Below are 24,394 nucleotides of genomic sequence, written 5' to 3' on the forward strand. Positions count from 1 at the left end.
CTCTTCATGGGCTGGAGGCTGAGGAGTTGCGGAGATCAGACAAGTCGCTGAGGAGCCTCTTCCAGAGGCGTCCCCGGCCGCAGGCACTGCCGCGTGTGCCGGGGCTGCGCGGAGCCAGTCTCCCGCCAGGAAATCCCGAGGAGAGAGGAGGCGCAGACGGAGCAGCGGGGCTGGCGGGCGGGGGAGGCGGGAGACCGTAAGGCCGAGCAGCAGGAGGGGGGGGAGAGGAAGGGAGGGGTGGCTGCCTGGCAGATAGCGCAGCGGGAGGACGGGAGCGGCGCCCCGCCGGGTCTCGGCCCCCTCGCTGGCTGGCGGAGGTGGGACTTGGTGCTGGCCGCGCCCGGGGAGCTGGGCTGCAGCCGAGCAGTCCCGGTGCCGGCAGGATGGGCTGCGGGGGGAGCCGAGCCGATGCCATCGAGCCGCGCTACTACGAGAGCTGGACCCGCGAGACCGAGTCCACCTGGCTGACGAACACCGACACAGAGCCCCCGCCGCCGGCCTGCGGCCACGAGAGCACCCGCGCCGAGGCCGGAGTGCGGGACCAGGGCGCGCCGCACCCGGGTGAGTGCTGGGCTGGGCTTGGGGGGAGGGTCCCCGGGGCCGCAGCCAAAGCCCCTCATCTCCTGCCCCGCCTCCCTCCCTCCGGCTCGGTCCCCGGGGCGAGCTGGGGTACCCCGCCGGCTCTGAGCTGGGGCGGGTTGGCTGGCCAGCCATCGTCCCCCCTTCCCTCCGGAGCCTGGGAGCGGGCACAGCTCCTAGCATCTGCCCCGGGGGAGCCCCGTGTTGTGAGCCGCAGACCCTGGGTCGGCAGGACAAGCGGCTTTAAACCAGCGGCTCCGGCTGATCTGCTGCGAACCTGGCCGGCGAACAGCATCTGTACATCGCGATAAGACAAAAGCGAGGGGTCGGGGAGATCGCTTGTTAAGGCTTCCTCCTAGCGATCTGTGAAGTATGGGCCGTTTCTGTCTCGCACGAGTATACCACGGTACTGCCCCAATTAAGCTAGCCCCAGTTATTGGAAATTCCCGCTGAAGCCTAACATCTGGCACATAGAAAATGTCCTCACTTATGTGAAACACAAGATATTTGAATCCACCCTCCCCAGGATGGACGGACAAACGGCCTGTCTGAATCTCTTTATTGTTCTGTTAAGAGTTTAATCAAATGCATGGACACGGGTTTGCAACTAGCACCAAAGCGGTATTATATGTAGTCTATTTCTCTTTTTCCCCTTGGGAAAAGATGCTTTTTTACGCCTATTAGGAAATGCAGGCATCTAAGTCTGCACTTTAAAAACTTCGGAATTGTACAGCAGCACTGCACCGTGTATCAAAAAAAACCCTTTACTGCCTCATAGTTTCTTGTAGTTTCCAGTGGACATGGAAAAGGAGGAACTTTCACATTCCTGCGCTTTTATTAGAAAAAGATTGTTCTCTACCTACCACACTTTGATAATGATGCTTAATTTTTTGAGAGAGAACATATAAATGGCATTAGTTTTGTGATAATCCCACTGGAAGAGAATGTGGCTGTATGGTCTCTTGGTGCAGAATAAATGACCATGCAAAACAAGGCATTGAGGAGTATATTTTAAAAGTGGCACAAATCAGCCAATCCTCCCTTCCTTAAAACCCTCTGAAAATAAAATTCAATGGACCATGAGGTTGCAGAAAATGAAATTGACCTAACAGTGTGAAATAAGGCAATTGACCTGCAATTTTGACTTTCTATTTTTTTAACATCTGTCACATTGTTAACCAGCAGTGGATCTAAGAATTTACAATGGGGAAAGACAGGATGAGAGAGAAAGGGGAGGTGAGATTCAATATGCAAGTGTTAGATAAATTAGATTCTCAGGGCATTTCAATCTGGCTATGGGATCATAGAGACAAGAGAGAGAAAACACTTAAGTTATTCTTCTGTTTTTCTGGCAGTCTGGGATTGTTCTTACAACACATTTTTGTGTATTGTTGGAGCTGTGTTGGCCCCAGGATATTAGAGAGACAAGATAGGTGAGGTAATACCTCTTATTGGACCGACTTCTGTTGGTGGGAGAGACAGGCTTGGGAGCTACATGGAGCTCTTCTTCAGGTCAGCTATTACTTCACCCATCTTGTCTCTCTAATATATGTATTTTTGTGTTTTGTCCTCAAGTTTTAAATGCTCCAGCTGATGGAACTACCACCACCTCCTTCGATATGATAAGTTCTTGGGGTGATGTGCCAATATGAGACAGGGTTGCTCCTACTACATTTTAGGTATTATCGCAGAACAAACACTGCAATAATAATAAGAATTAACTTAATTCTATTGGGAGGCTATTTCTTAGCTATATCTCACTGTCAGGAATTTTTCCTACTATTCAAACCTGGATTTTCCCTTTCTTGGTTATCCTGTCATTCCTAGTAATACTCACATGTACCACAATAAATAATCTACCTCCTTCTTTGGCATTAATATCTGTCAAAAATATTTTCAGAATGCTAGTACATCCTTCTGACAGTATATTTAACTCTATTTATGTACTTGCACTATAGATAAATGTGTGTGTAGACAAACCTATGATATTTCATAACATTTTGGCATAACTTTTTATTAAATGAAATCACAAGTCATTACTGTATGTCTTTTTTTCTCACAAGAGTAAATACAGAACAATATTAATTGTTATAAACCAATAAATGAAATATTGAAAACTGTAGAAGAACAGATCCTCTGTGCTCTGACCAGGATCATAACAGTGGTAAAATATACTCAGTAGCAATTCATGGAAATCCAAAGCTGAGCCTTTGATAGCACCAAACAGCCTTTCATATTGAAGAGGGAGACAGAGATAAAAATACAGGTAACATTATTAAGCATTGCAGGTGATGAAATTGAAAGAAACCTTTTAAAAGACAAACTTGTCTAAACTTAGGTTGAGTGGTTTCCAGTAGTGAGAAATGAGATTTTCTAGCAGAACACTGATAAGAGCCTCCATTTCATTGTAAGCTAAGAACTTGTCATAGATTCTTTGTTTCCCAAGCCTCCGCCAATGCTCGGGCTATAGTTGGGAATAATAATAGTACTATTTTTCCATAGAAACACATAGGGCTTCATCATGCAACTCCTTACATTTGGTTCTTCTCACTTTAGTTGCCTGATTGACTTCAGTGGAACTGCACGAGTAAGGGTTTACAGGATCAGACTCAGTCACCAATAGGCTAATCCCTCACAAGAAAACCACAGGATAAATAATTTTCAAATAAACACCAAAACTGTAATGTCTCAGTTCATATTTATGAATAACTTGCTGCAAAAACTGTGATAAACATCTAGTGTACATGTAAACAGTCTATTAACTGCAAAACACAACCTCCCATCAAAAACCATTAAGGGGTCCATTAACTAAATTACAACTGAAACCAAACTCAGTATTATTGCTCAGAGGTAGCTTCTTTTAAGTCATTCTATTCCCACTCCTAAACCAGCAGCCATGTTAAACTCAGTTTTTGCTTATTCCAGAAAATGACTGTGACAAGGGTATGGCTACATCTGGAATTTCAAAGCAAGTGTGAGTGTAGTCAGAGCGGCAGCGCTGGGAGAGAGCTCTCCCAGCGCTGCATGTAAACCACATCCCTTACGGGTGTAGCGTGCAGCGCTGGGAGCCACGCTCCCAGCGCTGCTGCCCTGATTACACTGACGCTTTACAGCGCTGTATCTTGCAGCGCTCAGGGGGGTGTTTTTTCACACCCCAGTTGCAGCGCTGTAAAGTGTGAGTGTAGCCAAGAAGAGCACATCTATTGTGGCAGAGCTGAAAAGCTGCATATTGATTGACTTAGAACTCTTATTCTGTACCTCAATCAAACACTAGTTCATTGATACAAGTAAGACTTATTTGTAATTACTTGAGTAATTTTGTTGTTTGACTTGAAAAAACAAATAAACCTTTCGGTATTAGTTTTTGTATACTTTACAGTTGTAACATATCAAAGAACATTATCCACAGTATATTTTATGCAAATCAGCCTGACATACAGTGGTTCTCAAACTTCTTTTTCATGGGCCACTTGAAAATTGCTGAGGGTCTCAGTGGACCACATAATGATCTTTCCAAATGTTGTTTGTACTGTTAGCTAACTATTGTAAAGTGTTTGGATAAAAGCACTATATAAAAAACCCCTTAATTAATGTTTTTTTGTTCTACCAATTAAAACACACAACTCATTAATACCAGTAGTCTTACCTTTCTAATGCGATGGATGTACCCTCTCTCCTCCTCCGTGGCAGCCTCCAAGCTGGGGCTGGGAAGAAGTGTGGGGGTCTCTCCCTCTCTCCCTCACTGCAGCAGCTCCTAAGCTGGGGCTGGGAAGGAGCGGGGGTCTCTTCCCCACCACAGAAGCCCCAGAGCTGGGGCTGGGAAGGAGGGCCATCTTTCCCTGGCAGCTGCAGTCCTGGAGCTGGGGAAAGTCGCCTTTTACTCTGGCCGCTGCAGCCCTGCACATCCCAAATTCCCTCCAGCCCCTCTTCTCACCCCACTGCTCCATCCCACCTACCTCCTATTCCCCCCAAGACCACCACCTCACCTTACATGTGCATCTTCTCCAGGGTCTAGGCACCTGATTAGTGAAGCCATGCCTGCGCAGCTCCACTAATCAAGTGGGTGGCCCTTCATTCTCTCGTGTGTGGCTGCACACACGCGCACCTTAGAGGGAACTATCTGCAGACCACCTGAAAGGAGCTCATGGACCACTGGTGGTCCACAGACCACAGTTTGAGGACCTCTGCTGTAGAGGAAAACATTTTCATGACATTAGCAAAAATAGACTTATTAGCAGAAAAATGTATATATCATGGGCCGAATCCTTCTTCTGACATCATTGGCCAAAATGTCCATTCATTTAAACAGGATCAGGATTGGGCCCTTCATGAACATGTTAGGGAAATTCCACCAGAATAATGGGAGAGAAAACTCAACAGTGACACCAAAAAATTAATAAATTAAGATCAGCTAACCAACAATATCAGACTGATATTTGGCATAATTGTCTCTATTTAGATGCATTTGTGTGTATTTATGAAAAAAATTGTTCTATTACATTTACTTATGTAAAATACTAACTGGAGAATGATATAGTTGTTCTACAAATGTGTGATCACTCACAGCACCAGGAAAGGCTGATAGATATCACCTTGGCAATTAGGCTGAGGATTCCTGCTTAAGATTCAGCATACTTGAAATAAAAAGGGGTTCAAAGCACTGGCCAAATTTTTTATGGAAGTTTCTGAAAGTTGCCCTTCCCTTGTGTGTTGCTTTACAGTAGGAGAAACTGAAAGGAGCTGTAGAAAACCAGGGCTGTTTGAACACTAGTTGCCATAACAACAGAGCAGTATTGGTTATAACCACAGCTGCAATTGTCTGCTGTTCCATTCACCAGGTAAACATGAAATTAGAAGTTTAACGTAAGTGAGGAAACAACAATCAGGTTGCGGTTGCAAATGAAATTCTCATCTTGTGAAAAAGAAAGATGCTTTATTAAATCATTATATCTTTTAATATACTTTACAATAAACAGTTTCTGCTAGAGAGCTCATTAATGCAGTGTCCAGGTTCGGTAATGCATAATAAAGGCATATCAATACCCCGCTCTATGTTCTTATACCTGTCTTTTCCTCCCCCCACCTCTTATGTTCATTTAAGCTCTGGAATATATAAGGAATATGTCATAATAATTACTCTGATGTTTAATCGCTTAATACGAAGTGGTGATTTTATTACAGTCAAGTGTTGTAGTGACCAGTAGATAATTAGGACATCTTTACTGAGTGTAGATGTGTTCCAGAACTTTAGTATAAACATTACTGTTCTATTAAATTACTAGATAATGTGGTCCATTTTTTATTGTCAATGGATTTTATTCTACATGCTCTTTCAACTTCCATTACCCATAACTTCTGCTGGGGATATATTGTATTGAACAGGCCCAGTTCTCAGCAATGAAGAAGAGAGTAAAAGGGAGGAGGAAGAAGAAATGCTAGGAAAATGATGTCTAGTTTTCAGAAAGTGGCCACTTTATGTGTACGCACAGTTGAGTAGACACACTTTTCAAGCATTAATATCTATGCATGCAGGTAATATGCAAAACCTACATACATTTTATTTGTACAGTGGGTTAGTACAGATGTTTGTGCATGCATAAAAGGATGAGTTGGAATAGTTTGTGGGTTGAGACCCCTTTGCAAATCAGTTCCTTAAAATTATGATTTGATGGGGATGTTCTCCAGATAGGCTTTGAATGGCACCAGAGCTTGCAGAATATTCAGCACCCACGGAAGAACATATAAAGAAACCTCTGTGCTGCCAGTACTGTAAGTACAAACACAGTATTAAATGTAATAGCAAGCCAAAAGCAATCTGAAAGAGTGTAAGACCCTGCTGCTTCAGAGGAATTAATCCGAATATGTCATTCACATATGTACCTCTTAGTTCAATGATAGCAAATTCAATTTTTCACAGACTGTCCACCAAAGATTGATGGGAAGTACTGCAGGGACCAAAAAGAAATAACACTGATGCACAGCATAACCACCTTTCTCCCTCAATTTTCCTGCCAAAAACAAACCACATCTTTAATTCAGCCCATGAATCAGGGAATTATAAATAACCTTAAATGGCAGTAGATGAAAAGAATAGGTAACTGGATATAGTGTGCAATAAATGATGGGAGCAAACCCACTGGAATTTGCACTACATTGAATATTTGCATTCTTCATTCAAATATATAGATATAGATAGATATAGATAGCATTCAACTTGGAATCCAGTTAAGGTTTCCATTTTGTAGCCTTACTTATATTTACATTTATATTTAAATTAGACATTGTCCTAGCAGATAAAGAGGAACTGATCACAGAAGTAAAAGTTAATGGTAGCTTAGATACAAATGATCATGACTTGATTACATTTATAATGTGCAAACAGAATAAAGTTCAGACTAGTAATGTAATGTAGCCCTCTCTCCCTCCCCATACCCACCCCCCTACACAGTGCTTTAATAGGGCCAATTTCACAAAACTGAAAACAATTATGGTCCAAATCATAATTTTGGAAGAATTTAAATAGAAAAAATATGAAAGATAATTTGGGAATCACTTAAAAACATCCTACTAGATGCCCGAAGAGCCACAATTAAGGAAGAAGGCCATGCTAGTTTAAAAAAATCAACGACCTAGTTTAGAGGGAAATGAAGGTAGCTATATAATAAATGGAAGAAAGGGAAAGTTGATAGTAAGGAATATAAATCAGAAGTTAGGCATTGTAGAAAATGATAAGGGAAACAATGGGACAAAAGGAGAAATTTATGGCTAGCAGAGGTAAGGACAATTTTTTAAAGTTTTTAAAATATATGAGGAACAAACAGAATTCTGACAATGGTATTGGTCCATTAGCAGAATTATAATGGTAGAATTATCAATAATAATGCAGAAAAGGCAGAAATAGTCAATAAATATTTATATTCTCTATTTGGGGAAAAACAGATGATGTAGTCTCATCATATGATGATAACACTCTTACCATTCCACCAGTATCTCTAGAGAATGTTAAGCAGAAGCTACTAAAGTTAGATATTTTAAAATCAGCAGGTCTACATAACTTGCATCTCAAGAGTTTTGAAAGAGCTGGCTGAGGAGCTAACTTGATTGATAAGGTTAATTTTCAATAAGTCATGGAGCACTGGGGAAGTAAATGGGATAACCCAGGTAATTATAGGTAATTATCTGATATCAATCCTGGGCATAATAGAGTGATAATAGAATGGGAATATATTAATAAGGAATTAAAGGGGATTAATGTAATTAAAACAAATCAACATGGATTTATGGTAATCAATCCTGTCAAACTAACATAATGTCTTTTTTTGATGAGACTACAAGATTGGTTGATAAGGGTAATAGTGTTGCTGTAATGTACTTAGATTTCTGTAACATGTTTGACTTGGTTCCGCGTGACATTCTGATTAAAAAATTAGAATGATATAAAAGTAACATGGCACACATTAAATGGATTAAAAACTGATAGATCTCAAAATGTAACTGTGAATGGGGAATAGTCATTGAGAAGGTGTGTTTCCATTGGGGTTCTGGAGGGATCAGTTCTTGGCCTTATGCTATGTAATATTTTTATCAATGACCCAGAAGAAAACATAAAATGATCACTGATAAAGTTTGCAGATGACACAAAAATTTGGGAGGAGGTCACTTATTCAGAATAATCAGGATAACTTGGAAGCTGAGCACAAGCAAACAATATGTATTTTCGTACAACTAAATGAAAATCTATACATCTCAGAACAATATTGTAGGCCATACTTATAGGATAGGACTCTATCCTGGGAAGAAGTGACTGAAGAAGATTTGGGGGCCGTGATGGATAATCATCTGAACATGAGCTCCCGCTATGATGCTCTGACCAAAAGAGCTAATACAATTCTGGAACACATAATCAGGGGAATCTTGAGTAGGATTAAAGAAGTTATTTTATCTCTATATTTGGCACTGGTGCAACCAGAGCTGGAATACTGTGTCCAGTTCTGGTGCCTGCAATTCAAGAATGATGTTGATAAATTGGAGACAGTTCGTTGAATAGCCACGAGAATGATTAAAGGATAGACTAAGAAAATAAGAATGGCTATACTGGGTCAGACTAATTCTCCATCTAGCAAAGTATCCTGTCTGGTGACAGTTGCCAATGCCAGATGCTTCAGAGGCAATGAACAGAACAGGACAATTTTGAGTGATCCATACTCTGTCATCCAGTCCCAGCTTTTGGCAGTTGGAGGTTAAGGACTCAAAGAGCTCAGTCTGTTTAACTTAACAAAAAGACAGTTAAGGGGTGACTTGATTCCAGTCTATAACTATCTACATGGGAAACCAATATTTAATAATGGGCTGTTCAGTCTAGCATAGAAAGGTATAACACAATCCAATGGCTGGAAATAAGCATGACTTTTTAACAGTGAGGGTAATCAACCTTTGGAAAAACCTGCGAGGGTCGTGGGGATTCTCGTTCACTGACAGTTTTTCAATCAAGAAAGAAAAATATCCAAAGAGATATGTTCCAGGAATTATTTTGGAGAAGTTCTATGGTGTGTGCTGTACAAGAGGTCAGACTAGACAATCACAATGGTTTCTTCTGGTCTTGCAGTATATTAAGCACGTGGCTAGTTCATAGATTCATTGTTTTGCTGGATCAGGGCCATAAATGGAAAACATCCATCCCATTCTCCAGATATTGTGTAGCAATCTTTCACGCCACTCTCAGTTTTATCCCTCCAGCAATCAGACTGACACCAGCACCTCTGTGAAATTAAGATGGCATTATGTTAATGACCTATATTAGAAGCTGGAAATTTGTAGATCAGGAGAAGTAACAGAAATGTTTGGGTTGAAGAGTAGGGACAGTATTTAAGCAATATTTACTTGGTAAAGCTGATTTTTCTGAAAAGCTTTTCTACTGGTTTAGTTTATTCTTAGCTTCCAAGGCCAGAAGCGACCATAATGATCATCTAATCTGACCTCCGGTATAACACAGGACATAGAGCTTCTCCAAAATAATTCCTAGAGCAGATCTTTCAGAAAAAACATCCAGGCTTGATTTAAGAGTAGTCAGTGATAGAGAATCCGCCACGACCCTTGTAAATTGTTCCAGTGGTTAATTACCCTCACTGTTAAAAAGTTACACCTGTACCTTGTTTCCTGTTTGAATTTGTCTAGCTTCAACTTCTAGCCTTTAACCTTCTCTTTGTTAAATAGATTGAACTCTTTGAGTCTGTCATTGTAAGGCATGTTTCTAATCCATTAATCATTCTTGTGGCTCTTCTCTGAACCCTCTCCAATTTACCGGTATGCAGTATTCCAGATCTGGTTGCACCAGTGTCAAGTTTAGAGGTAAAATAACTTCTCTAATCCTACTCAAGATTCCACTGTTGTCATAACATATTTCCCAGATTTGGACCTTAGCGTCCAAAATATGGGTGTTAGCATGAAAACCTCCAAGCTTAGTTACCAGCTTGGACCTGGTAAAGCTACCACCACCCAAAAAATTAGAGTGTTTTGGGGCACTCTGGTCCCCCCAACAACTTCCCCTGGGGACCCCAAGACCCAAATTCCTTGAGTCTTACAACAAAGGGGAATAAACCATTCCCCCCCCTTCTCCCTTCCAGGTGTTCCCTCCCTGGGTTCCTGGAGAGATACACGGAAGCAAGCTCCGTGAATCTAAACAGAGGGATTCCACCCTCCCAGTCTCCAGTCCTGGAAAACACAAGCACCGGGATATCTAATCTCTCTTCCACCCCCCCTTCACCCAGAGGGAATGCAAAGTCAGGCTAGTAAACCTAACACACACAGATTTCCCCCTGACTTCTTCCTCCCACCAATTCCCTGGTGAGCATAGGCTCAATTCCCTGGAGTTCCCCACTAAAGAAAAACTCCAACAGGTCTTAAAAAGAAAGCTTTATGTAAAAAGAAAGAAAAATACATAAAAATGGTCTCTCTGTATTAAGGTGACAAATACAGGGTCAATTGCTTAAAAGAAATATGAATAAACAGCCTTATTCAAAAAGAATACAATTCAAAACACTCCAGCAACACATGTAAATACAAAAAAAAACATATAAACCACTGTCCTTTCTGTACTTACAACTGGGAAACAGAAGATTAGAAAGCAGGAGATAGAAAAATCCTTCCCATAGCCGAGAGGGACAGACACAAGACCAGAACAAAGGACTCACACACGAACTTCCCTCCACCCAGATTTGAAAAAGTCTTGTTTCCTGATTGGTCCTCTGGTCAGGTGTTTCAGGTTACTCCTTTCCAGGTGAAAGAGACATTAACCCTTAGCTATCTGTTTATGACACGCCCCCCAAATTGCAGACAGTGGGAAAGCTCACTGGCGGCGATTTCCTCCTAGAACTTTAAAATAAACAGATTAATACAACACATGCACCTTTACATATACCACTAAGTATATAACTAACAGACTTTTACATTTTAAGAACACTTTTAAACTACTGGATTCTGGGAAACTGTCACGGGAGAGAGCATCAGCTACTTTGTTAGAAGCTCCTGAAATGTGCTGAATTTCAAAATCAAAATCTTGGAGAGCTAAACTCCAATGAAAAAGTTTCTTGTTGTTCCCCTTGGGAGTATGAAGCCACTTTAGCGCAGCATGGTCAGTTTGTAGCTGGAACCGCCGTCCCCAAACATATGGGCGTAGCTTTTCCAGGGCGTACACAATGGCATAGCATTCCTTTTCACTGACTGACCAGTGACTTTCCCTCTCAGACAGTTTCTTGCTGAGAAACACGACAGGATGGAAGTTGTGATCCGTTGCTTCCTGCATGAGCACTGCTCCTATACCACGCTCAGATGCATCCGTGGTTACTAGGAATGGCTTGTCAAAATCCGGGGCCCTGAGCACAGGGTCAGACATGAGCGTTGCCTTAAGTTGGGTAAAGGCCTTTTGACACTCATCAGTCCACTTGACTGCATTCGGCTGGGTCTTTTTGGTCAGGTCGGTCAGTGGGGCACCGATTTGGCTGTAGTGTGGTACAAATCGCCTGTAGTACCCGGCCAAGCCTAAGAAGGATTGAACCTGTTTCTTTAACTTTGGGACAGGCCACTTTTGGATAGTATCCACCTTGGCCTGTAGGGGGTTTATGGTTCCTCGACCCACCTGGTGCCCCAGGTAAGTCACTCTGTTTTGGCCTATTTGACACTTTTTGGCCTTAACAGTTAGTCCGGCCTGCCCTAGGCGCTCAAAGACCTTTTCCAGGTGTAGTAGGTGTTTGGGCCAGGAGTCCGAAAAAATGGCCACATCATCGAGGTAGGCAACTGCATATTCTCCCAGTCCTGCTAGTAGACCATCTACCAGCCTCTGGAAGGTGGCGGGTGCATTTCGAAGGCCGAAAGGAAGGACATTAAATTCATACACCCCCGCATGGGTGACGAATGCTGACCTTTCCTTGGCAGGTTCATCTAGCGGTACTTGCCAATACACCTTGGTTAAGTCTATTGTAGAGATGAACTGGGCACGTCCCAACTTCTTCAATAGCTCATCGGTGCGTGGCATTGAATAGTTGTCCGGACGAGTTACCGCATTTAGCTTACGGCAGTCCATGCAAAAGCGTATTTCCCCATCTGGTTTGGGTACCAGAACCACTGGAGATGCCCATGCACTGGTAGATGAGCGGATTATACCCATCTGTAGCATGTTCTGGATCTCCCGTTCTATAGCAGCTTGGGCATGAGGAGACACCCGGTAGGGTGGAGTTCTAATGGGGTGAGCATTACCTGTGTCAATGGAGTGGTATGCCCATTCAGTCCATCCTGGGGTGGCTGAGAACAATGGGGCGAAGCTAGTGCACAGCTCCTTGATTTGTCACTGCTGCAGACGTTCCAGGGTGGTTGAGAGGTTCACCTCTTCCACGCCACCGTCTTTTTTCCTGTCGTAGTAGACACCGTCAGGCCACTCAGCATCATCTCCCTGGACTGTAATCTGACAAACCTGTAAGTCTCTGGAATAGAAAGGCTTGAGAGAATTAACATGGTACACTCTAGGCTTTAGTGAGGAATTGGGAAATGCTATGAGGTAGTTCACAGTTCCCAGGCGCTCTTGGACCGTGAATGGCCCTTCCCATGATGCTTCCATCTTATGGGCCTGTTGCGCCTTCAAGACCATAACCTGGTCTCCTACCTTGAAGGAACGTTCTCTGGTATGTTTGTCATACCAGGCCTTTTGCTCTTCCTGAGCATCCTTTAGGTTTTCTTTAGCAAGGGCTAAAGAATGTCAGAGGGTGCTTTGTAGGTTGCTTACAAAGTCCAGAATGTTAGTTCCTGGAGAAGGCGTAAACCCCTCCCATTGCTGCTTCACCAACTGTAATGGCCCCTTAACCTCGTGACCATACACAAGTTCAAACGATGAAAACCCTAAACTGGGATGTGGTACAGCCCTGTAGGCAAACAGCAACTGCTGCAACACTAGGTCCCAATTATTGGAGTGTTCGTTGACGAGTTTACGTATCATGGCCCCCAAAGTTCCATTAAGCCTTTCCACCAGGCCATTGGTTTGATGGTGGTACGGGGTGGCAACCAAGTGGTTCACCCCATGAGTTTCCCACAGTTCTTTCATGGTCCCTGCCAAGAAATTAGATCCTGAATCTGTAAGGATATCGGAGGGCCAACCTACCCTGGCAAAAATGTCTGTTAGGGCCAGGCACACAGTGTTAGCCCTGGTGTTGCCTAGAGCTACTGCTTCCGGCCATCTGGTAGCAAAGTCCACGAAAGTCAGTACGTACTGCTTTCCTCTGGACGTCTTTTTTGGGAAAGGACCCAGAATATCCACAGCTACTCACTGAAATGGGACCTCAATTATGGGGAGTGGCTGGAGAGGGGCCTTGACCTGGTCTTGGGGTTTTCCCACTCTTTGGCATACCTCACAAGACCGGACATACTTGGCAACATCCTTGCCCATCCCCTCCCAGTGGAAGGACTTCCCCAACTGGTCCTTGGTTCTGTTCACCCCAGCATGGCCACTGGGATGATCATGGGCTAAGCTTAAGAGCTTCCCCCGGTACTTAGTTGGAACCACCAACTGTTTTTGTGGCTGCCATTCTTCCCGGTGTCCACCAGAAAGAATCACCTTGTATAAAAGTCCTTGGTCTATAACAAACCGGGATCAATTAGAAGAGCTGAGAGGCGGTGGGGTGCTCTGTGCCGCCGCCCAAGCTTTCTGAAGGCTGTCATCTGCTTCCTGCTCAGTCTGGAACTGTTCCCTTGAGACTGGGGTCACCAGTTCTTCCTCAGACTGTGGACTTGGGCTTAGTCCCTCTGGAAGCGATGTAGGTGATGGGGTTGTTTCCGTTGCTGGTGAACCACTCTCCGCTGGTGCACCTGAGGGTATTTCAGGCTCTGGCTGAGCCTTTTGGGTATGGGTGTCTGTTGCTTCTGCCAGTTCTGGCTCGCTGGTGCCCACTGGCGTTGAGTTTGAAGATGTGGTTGCAATTGCTGGTGCTGGTTGCTGTTCCAGTTCCGGGCCTGGGACTGGAGGTGCTGTGGCTGTTTCAGTGGTTGGCATGGAATCTGGGTCCACTACCTCTGTCTGGGTCTCTGATAACACAGACGGGGCGCCTGTGGATGGCTCAGGAACAGGAATGGGTTTGGAAGCTTGCCTGGTTTGGCTGCATGTAACCATTCCCACTCTCTTGGCCCGCTTCACCTGGTTGGCCAAGTTTTCCCCTAGTAGCATGGGGATGGGATAGTTGTCATAAACTGCAAAAGTCCACATTCCTGACCAGTCTTTGTACTGGACAGGCAGTTCAGCGGTAGGCAAGTCTACAGTTTGTGACATGAAGGGGTAAATTGTCACTTGGGCCTTTGAGTTGATGAATTTGGGGTCTACGAAGGATTGGTCGATAGCTGACACTTGTGCCCCCATGTCTCTCCACGCAGTAACCTTCTTTCCGCCCACTCTCAAATTTTCCCTTCGCTCCAAGGGTATTTGAGAGGCATCTGGGCCTGGGGATCGTTGGTGTGATGGTGGTGTAATGAACTGCACTCGGTTGGTGGTCTTTGGGCAGTTGGCCTTGATATGTCCCAGTTCATTACACTTAAAGCATCTTCCAACTGATTGGTCACTGGGTCGAGGTGAGTTACTGGAGACTGGTGAGGTGGAAGAATAGGGCGTCTGTGGCTTTACTTGGGTTGTATGTGGGGTCTTTGGCTGTCCCCGGTTGTAGGGTTTATGGTCGGTGTGCCCCCTGTGGTATTCGTTCCCCTTGACAGTAGCTTTCTTGCTTTCTACTACTTCCATCCATCTGGCTCCAATCTCCTCCGCCTTGGTGAGATTTTTGGGTTTTCCATCTTGTATGTACCGTGTTATGTCCTCAGGAACACCATCCAAGAACTGCTCCATTTGTATGAGGACGTGCAGTTCTTCCAAGGATTTAACATTGTGTCCTGATATCCAGGCCTCATAATTTTTCCCAACGTAGTAGGCGTGTTTGGGAAATGACACATCTGGTTTCCACTTTTGGGTTCTGAAATGCCGATGGGCATGATCTGGGGTTATCCCCATTCTGTATCTGGCCTTGGTCTGAAAAAGTTTGTAGTCGTTCATTTGCTCCTTAGGCATTTCAACCGCCACCTCTGCTAAAGGTCCACTGAGCTGTGGTCTCAATTCTACCATGTACTGGTCTTCAGAGATGCTGTACCCAAGACAGGCTCTTTCAAAATTTTCCAAGAAGGCCTCAGTGTCATCACCTGCCTTGTAGGTGGGAAATTTTTTGGGATGTGGAACCATAATTGGCGAAGGGTGTTAGGATTGGCTGGAGCATGTTGCTTAGCCTTTTCTAATTCCAGTTCATGTTTTCTCTGTTTTTTCCTCTCTTCATTTTCTTTTTGTTGTTTTTCCATGTCTCAGCGGTGGGCCACCTCTTCTTCTTCTAGTTTTCTGTGGCGGGCTGCATTTTTGGCTTCTTGTTCTCTTTTATGGGCTGCCTGTTTGATCTGTTCTTCTCTCTTTCAGCTCCACCTTTTTCTCTTTGTTCCAGTTGTCGCCTGTATTCTGCTTCTTTGATCTGTTCTTCGGCCTCCATTTTTGTCTTGGAAGGCATGGTTCCTGTTTTCTTGTGTTGGGGTGCCCTCTGGTGTTTATCTTCTGAACTGCAGGTTCTCTGTTGCCTGCTGGGGTCTGCCTAGCAACAGTGCCTTTTCCCCTTTTTTCCTTTAGCTAATCTTTTCAATGTAAAGTAAACCAGAAAAACCACTTTATTTGCATGTGTATTGTGCTGGTAATTGCCCCCTAATGGGAGTGCTATTGTGTGACAAAAGACCCATAATAGTTCCTTAATGGTTCCTTGCTTAATATGCAAGCCAAAACTGCCAGAGAGAGCAGAAAAAAAAATTCTCTCTGGTTCCTTTTGAAACCAAACTGTTTCTCTCTGCTTAAAAGCCCCTAGCAGAGAAAAGAAAAATATAATATTCCTACTGGCTTCTGGATTCTATCTTTCCCACAACGCTGCACACCATGTCATAACATATTTCCCAGATTTGGATCTTAGCGTCCAAAATATGGGGGCCAGCATGAAAACCTCCAAGCTTAGTTACCAGCTTGGACCTGGTAAAGCTGCCACCACCCAAAAAATTAAAGTGTTTTGGGGCACTCTGGTCCCCCCAACAACTTTTCCTGGGGACCCCAAGACCCAAATTCCTTGAGTCTTACAACAAAGGGGAATAAACCATTCCCCCCCCCTTCTCCCTTCCAGGCGTTCCCTCCCTGGGTTCCTGGAGAGATACACAGAAGCAAGCTCCGTGAATCTAAACAGAGGGATTCCACCCTCCCAGTCTCCAGTCCTGGAAAACACAAGCACCGGGATATCTAATCTCTCTTCCACCCCCCCTTCACCCAGAGGGAATGCAAAGTCAGGCTAGTAAATCTAACACACACAGATTTCCCCCTGACTTCTTCCTCCCACCAATTCCCTGGTGAGCACAGGCTCAATTCCCTGGAGTTCCCCACTAAAGAAAAACTCCAACAGGTCTTAAAAAGAAAGCTTTATGTAAAAAGAAAGAAAAATACATAAAAATGGTCTCTCTGTATTAAGGTGACAAATACAGGGTCAATTGCTTAAAAGAAATATGAATAAACAGCCTTATTCAAAAAGAATACAATTCAAAACACTCCAGCAACTACACACATGTAAATACAAAAAAAAACATATAAACCACTGTCCTTTCTGTACTTACAACTGGGAAACAGAAGATTAGAAAGCAGGAGATAGAAAAATCCTTCCCATAGCCGAGAGGGACAGACACAAGACCAGAACAAAGGACTCACACACGAACTTCCCTCCACCCAGATTTGAAAAAGTCTTGTTTCCTGATTGGTCCTCTGGTCAGGTGTTTCAGGTTACTCCTTTCCAGGTGAAAGAGACATTAACCCTTAGCTATCTGTTTATGACAACTGTTTATGCATCTCAAGATTGCAGTATCTCTTTTGTTCAGAACATCACATTGGGAGCTTATGTTCAGCTGATTATTCATCAAGACCACCAAGTCTTTTTCAGTCACTGCTTCCCAGGATAGAGCCCTCTACCCTGTAGGTATGGCCAACATTCTTTATGCCTAGATGTATATGTTACATTTAGCTGTATTAAAATACATATTGTTTGCTTGCTCCCAGTTTACCAAGCCATCCAAATGACTATTAGTGACCTGTCCTCTTCATTATTTATCACTCCTCCAATTTGTGTCATCTGCAAACTTTTTCAGTGATGATTTTGTTTTCTTGTAGGTCATTGGTAAAAATGTTAACACTCCCACTCAATGACAATTCCCCATTTACAGTTACACTGAGACCTATCAGTCTCTAATCCATGTAATGTGTACTATGTTAATTTTATATAATTCTAATTTTTTTACTAAAATGTCATGTGATATCAAGTCAAACACTTTACAAAAATCTATTACATTAGCGCTATTATCTTTATCAACCAAAAATGTAATCTCATAAAAAAATCAAGTTAGTTTGACAGTATCTATTTTCCATAAACCTATGTTGGTTTTCATTAATTATATTACAATCCTTTAATTCTTTGTGAAGTCCTATATCAATCTCTCCATTATCTTGCTTGGGATGGATGTCAGTCTACCAGACTATAATTACTCAGGTCATCCACTGAAGTCAATGACACTACTACACACATGCTTAAAATTAAGCACGTGTTTAAGTGCTTTGCTAGTCTGTGGCCTATATTGGAAAGGATACTACAGAAGCAAATGTGGCTACGGGTGATGAATAGGGAAAGTGGATAATTTTTTGAGGGGGCGTGGGGGAAGTTTGTGCTGCATGGCCATTTAGCATTTTTACATGTTATGGGGTTGTTTCTTTTAAAATATTGTTCATTTAAATATATATTTGTCAGAAATACCTAGTGTATTCTGATGGGCTCCTCTAAATACATAATATTCCTCTATCTCCTCCAAAATATTTTTATTTGTTTATTTTTGGTAAATAAGTACCAGAAATCCTTAATGAATAAATTTTAGTTTAAATATTTGACACAATTGATGGAAGGGAAATTGTTTTTGCCATTATACAAACTCGAGTTGTAATCTTATCAGGTCTTGCCCTGAGCAAGGCTGGATCTTTTCAGCACTCAGATGGGAGATTCTCAAGGAAACCCCATGTGCCTCACTAAGTGAGGTTTACAGTTCTGTTGGTGGTACTCTTCCCTAAATCAGTGGTCTTGTATTGAGCTACTGTGCTGATAGAGGTGGGGACTTTAGGATGGGTTGTATAATCAGGACCCTCATCATTTGTGGTTCATCAACAGACCATACCATTTTTCACAAAATCCCAGATGAATTCCAATTTGTATAATTACAATCTGTCTCCCTAGATTCCCCCTGCATTTCAAAGTAGATGGAGTGGGACTGATTCCACATGGCCTTCCACCTTGTGTAGTCATTTGCACATGGGTAAAACAAATTCACTGAATGTGCCTTGTGCATAGGCCCTCAGTAGAGGGCCTCCCTAGCTGTCTTGGTATCTCCAGGAGAGAGGCTAGTGGGTCCTGAGCCATGTGGGATATACAGATAAAACACACACACACACACATACACCGCTAACATTGAACTTGGAAATGTAATGGAAGTTAGTCCCAATCACAGAGTACACATGTAATGTGTTTCATATGTAAACACTGCTAAGGCTGCTGCATTCTGCATTACTGAAACTTCCTAATGGTGTTTAGGGATAGCCTCATGTTGAGAACATAATTGTAATCCAGTCTCAAGGTGACAGAGGTTTGGATACCTGTAACAAGAACAGCATTATAGGCGCAAAACAGTCATAATAACCAGTCCAGTCCCACTTTCAGTGTAGTGCACACCTTAAAGGCAAAAGAACTCAATTGCAGTGTAAGAAATTCTGAGGTTCAAAGTTGTTTTTTATTTTAAGCTCAGATTCAGTTAATGCCAGGACTGAAAAGCTGTGCAGCAATGCTGCTAATTTTTCTTTAACATCAGGCCTCCTGTTGGACAGAGATGGAGCAGTGCTATTTTGTTGGATTATGCCAGTTTTTCTGATCAGATGCAGAGCTTGCCAAGCCACTTCGCAGCACCCTCATTAGCAAAGTGCAGAGCCCTCAGACCACCCTCAAATCTGGTCAGAGGGCAGTTTTTAGTGCTGTGTGACATTGTCTGTCTTTGGCCACAGCCATATGTAGGATTCTCTCATTGGCCTCAGGTGCGGGGTGTTGGAACAATTTGTCTAGTGGGGGTGCTGAGGGCCATTGAACCAAACTGTAAACCTGTATATGATGGAAACCACTTCAAGTCAGGGGCTGCAGCAGCACCCCAAGCATCCCTAGTTCCAGCACCTGTGCTCAGGCATGAAGATGGCTGCATATTGACCCTGGTCCATTCGATATGTGTTCAGAAGGACCCATGAGCAATCTGGGCACGGCAAGTGGGCCCACAATGGGTGCTTTGAAGACAGGTGTGCTTTTGGGTAGTCAAAGAGGAGTGTATGATGGTAGGTTTGGGTTTGCCCTGATCTTCTCAACCATTGAGACTGTAGCATCCTCACAATGGATGTGTGGATGAGTGGCTACCTCAGGGAGCCACAGTGCTGGTGTGGATGGAATCCTCCCAGTTACAGTGTGCACAGTTGAATGTATTTGTGTGTCAACCAACTTCTTGTGAGATGAATGGAGCCAGGCCAGAGTACAGCTGCAGAGTAACAGAGAGCTAACTCAGATGATCAGAGAACTGGAGCATTTGCTCACCACGAAGTCCTGGCCAGTTTGCTTAGAAGATATGTTCTGAGTCCTCACGTTAGGTGCAGTTTTCCTCAGATGGTTAAGATATGTAAGAAATCTATCGAGGATTATGCTAAGGTAGTTGGGTGGGATTCATATTTCAAGTGACAAGAAAGAGGTTCAGCATTTTTTCGTGCAACCCATGAGTACCTGGTTCATACCAGGGAAACTGATGATCCAACCAGCAGACAGCATTTGAAGTCCTTTCCAGGACTGAATCTTGGTCACTTGCCAGCCAACATTCCTGATGTAATTCTGCCCACCCACCAACATTTAAGCCTTTGAACTAGCCCTGAGAATACTACAGCTCAACATTGAGGGACTGTTGACAGCTAAACACAGCATTCTCAGCGATTAGGCCAGTGATGCTACATGCTGTGTGAGTATGTACATTTCCCACCAGTGGACTTGCATAGAAACGATGGCTTGTCCCTTTTTTGTACAGTAATCAGTAATTTGCTCCTCTCCAACAATTTTCTTGGCTGTTGGCTTAAGTACTTATAATTATTTCTTTAGCATCTAAAACCTATTTTGCCTTTTTTTTTCTATTATGATCAGTAACAGTGTATGCTTTTAAAAAAGGAAATGGGTAAATGAAGGTGCAGTTTTGTACTGAGGGAGTTTGTGACTGTGAGCGTCACAGCAGGAGGTCAAGTTGTTGGGTTTTTTTTTTAAAGTTGTTGAATTTATTTTTAAATCTTTCTAGTCAGTTGATTGAAGAGTCAAGTTTTCTGATTTGCCCTCAGCTGGTTGAGTGTTAAAATCTCATGTACCTCATCAAGCAAAAGTTATCTTGACCCTTTAGGTCTTCCTGGAAGATCATGTATTCTGACTGTGTTGCAGGGCAACCCATCCAGGGGAAAGGCTGGCCATCTGCAGAAGAGCAAAATAATTGCCCCATCCCACTAGTTTTGATTTTTGACTCTCCATTCTTCTAGCAATAGATTTTGTTGTGTTTCAGTTCCTGCAGCTACCAACCTTCACACCCCATTCATATCCTCCCATTCCCAGCTTTGTGCCTCCCATGCTGCTGATCCTACGGAATTCCTTCTCACTCCAGCACCCCAAAGCCTACAATCTCTTCTCATTCAAATCCTTCCTAAAGTCTCACGTCTGGAATTCCCGCAAACCTTAACCCACATCAGTTGCCTTCCTTTTACCGGTCCTTTCACACTGCCTCTATTGCACCAGTGGATTTCATATCAGGAAGATCTGAGTCTCAGCATCAAAGAAAAATTAAAGCACTTTATATCTTGCAGACTTCCAGCGCAATAAGGTGGTTGGGACTAGCCTAATGGTACGGAGTAGCACAGTGTACTGCTGTGAAATGAATCAAGTTCTCTGGTACCTGAACAACACATTCAGCTGCTGGGAAGATGGACTACTGTAGCCAATTACTTCATTTTATCATTCATTTATTGTGTAATGTTATGAATAACTAACATATCATGTAATATATAATAATTGTATGCTAAATAGATTTAATTGTAGGATTATAGAAGTATAAAATTGATCAGTAGTCAGAAGGGATAAGAATGCATTAGGTATTTAAGTAAGTAGGGCTGAAACGCAAAGCCTACAGACATGTAAAATGTCAGCTTGGCCATACTAGGCCTTATGCCTAAGAAATGCTTGACATAAATAAAGTGACCAAAGAATGACCCTATGCTACAAGATTACAGGAAAAGATGTGTCAATGGCTTAAAAATTAACTGTAAGAGTAATTTTGACTACAAGATACCTGGTAGTCACGTTGTTCTAACACGGGCCCTAACCGCAGGCTATATGTTATGCATAAAAGCTAAAGAGAATAAAAGGAACTATAACCAACCTATGAAAAATGGGGTACACCCAGGGCTGGTGCAAGGAAGTTTTGCGCCCTAGGCGAAACTTCCACCTTTCGCCCCGCCCCAGCCCTGCGGCAGCTCCCCACCTCCCCCTCCGCCCTGACGCACCCCCCCCACGGCAGCTCCCCCCCTGCCCTGATGCGCCCTCCCCCATGGCAGCTCACCCCCCCCGGGAGCCATGCAGCACCTCCCCACCCCAGTTCACCTCTGCTCCATGTCCTCCCTGAACATGCCGCCACCACTCTAATTCTCCTCCCCTCCCAGACTTGCGGCGCAAACAGCTAATTGGTGCTGCAAGCCTGGGAGGTGGGAGAAGTGGAGCAGCGACCATGCGCTCAGAGAGGAACCACTGTAAAATAAAAATTGGGGGCACTGCTTTTTGGCACCCGCAAATCTTGGCGCCCTAGGCAACTGCCTAGTTCACCTTAATGGTAGCACTGGCCCTGGGTACACCATTATTTTTAAGGAACAAATACAAATAAGGAAAAAGAGGGTGGACACCTTCACACACTTGTGCAGAGTGTAGGTGTCAGAATCACAAGATAAAAGAAGGCTCCCAGACTGGGTAAAATGAGTTCCGTATAGGAAAACTCCAACAGGAACTATCCTTCTACTGATGATCAATTGGCAAGGCATCCATCAGACCTTAAGAATATTGTTAAGGATGCGAATCTGACTATATTTGTAACTTGTCCATAGGTCTTTACATAATTTCCATATGCATGGGTAATCATGACCTTAATTGCAACTTTAATAACACTTGTAAAACATACTAGACCCTGTACTTCAGAATGTATGCATGTCACTATGTGTTCCTAGAGACTCTAAATCTGAAGCAAGTAGCAGAAGTGACTTTCACTCTGTTGAGCTTGAAACTAGCCACCAGAGCCAAACCTACAGTGGCATAATACCACATTACTAAATTCACTTTAAATAACATAAAAGGCTACAAACACCTTGAAGAGATTTCTAGTGACTCCAGCACACTCATAAATAATGCTTATGGGCTTCAGAAGAAGTGAGATCTAATCCTCATCAGTCAGAAAAGAGTCCAGCTTTGACATTATTGATATAAACTGGGACCATATAGAACATGGTTTGCAACCAAGGTCCTGTAGTGGCACCAAATCTTGTGTAAAGGGGGTCATATAAGGTGTCTAGGACCAGGTTATGGGTTACTGGTTATGATTATGCTGTCTGTATGTCTGTATCATTTTGTAGTTGAAGTTATAAGTATTGGCTGTATACTGTCTGTATTTCAAATTGGTGCTGTAGTTCTGGGTGACACCCCAGACACGTTGGTGTTAGCTCTGCTTAGCCTGCTTGATGGCCCATTAAGGACCATCAGCTACACAACTGACCCATTGAGAGGAGGCAGATACGCCTTGTAACTAAGCAAAGTAGGCAGGGACTTGCCCATGTGACTCCAGACTCAATTTTGCTGTAATTTTCCACAGTAAGAACAAAGTGTTCTTACACCTGGAAGAGCCTGTATAAGGCTGCCTCATCTCCATCTTGTCTTCAATCCTGCTTCCTACCTCTGGAGCGATTTTGCTACAAACCAAAGCTCTACACAAGGCACTGATGACCCATCCCAGCAGGGGATGTTCTCCAGAGACTTGATTTGAACCTGCAGTTTACTCCATCACTGCTACAAGCCTGAACTAAGAACTTTGCCATTACTGTATGTAATTGATTCCATTTAACCAGTTCTAGCTCTCACCTCTACTTTTTTCCCTTTATGAATAAACCTTTAGATTTTAGATTCTAAAGGATTGGCAACAGCGTGATTTGTGGGTAAGATCTGATGTGTATATTGACCTGGATCTGGGGCTTGGTCCTTTGGGATCGAGAGAACCTTTTTCTTTTATTGAGGTGTTGGTTTTCATAACCATTCATCCCCAGGACAAGTGGCACTGGTGGTGATACTGGGAGATTGGAGTGTCTAAGGAAATTGCTTGTTTGACTTGTGGTTAGCCAGTGGGGTGAAACCGAAGTCATTTTTGTCTGGCTGGTTTGGTTTGCCTTAGAGGTGGAAAAACCCCAGCCTTGGGCTGTGACTGCCCTGTTTGAGCAATTGGTCCTGAACTGGCACTCTCGGTTGGGTCCCACCAGAACAGCATCGTCACACCAACACATGGTTGAAGGTGAGGAGGAAAGTCAGAAAGGGGAAATGTTGTGAGGGGATGCTATGGTGACTCTTACAGGTCAGAGTAGGTCTTGTATAACCTCTCAGATAAAAAAAAATTTCATTGTTTTGTAATTTAAGACATTAGAACTGAAAATAATTGTTTACCTCCCTCTCTAAAGAAGAATTAATCACCTATTTGCTGTTCTTTACCAGAGTAAAATAATTGATTTGACATATGGATGTGCAGAACATAAATGCAATATTAACCCAGGATTATACGTATGTTACTGTTGGAAAACTTTGCTGTGGTAACAAGTGGAGATCTGAGATCTCTGATAATGTAAATACATTTTCCAGTGGCTGAATAATGAAAATGGACCCTGTTTTGTTTGCCTATGGATTATTTCCAAGGTGCACAATAGGAAATTCTTGGTAAGAGTTGTTGATTGAAGAGTTACAGCTAAAAGGATGTCAGCAAAATAACAAATGAAAATTAGTGTTATATTCTAGTACTTTCATAACCAGAAACAAGAAAAACAATCATCCCCAAAGTTACA

The 24,394-nt window shown here is 43.2% G+C and overlaps 1 protein-coding gene across 1 annotated transcript in view; it reads left to right on the top strand.

Moving 5' to 3' along the window:
* The first annotated feature begins 336 nt into the window (after positions 1-336).
* BAALC (BAALC binder of MAP3K1 and KLF4) overlaps positions 337-24,394 on the top strand; it is a 40,132-nt gene continuing 16,074 nt past the window's right edge. The window contains exon 1 of the mRNA XM_030549596.1: positions 337-561. Coding sequence (XP_030405456.1) covers positions 384-561 — 178 coding nt within the window. The 5' untranslated portion in view covers positions 337-383. The remainder of the gene's footprint in view (positions 562-24,394) is intronic.

Source organism: Gopherus evgoodei, chromosome 2 (assembly GCF_007399415.2).
Source record: "Gopherus evgoodei ecotype Sinaloan lineage chromosome 2, rGopEvg1_v1.p, whole genome shotgun sequence".
Lineage (NCBI taxonomy): Eukaryota > Metazoa > Chordata > Testudines > Testudinidae > Gopherus > Gopherus evgoodei.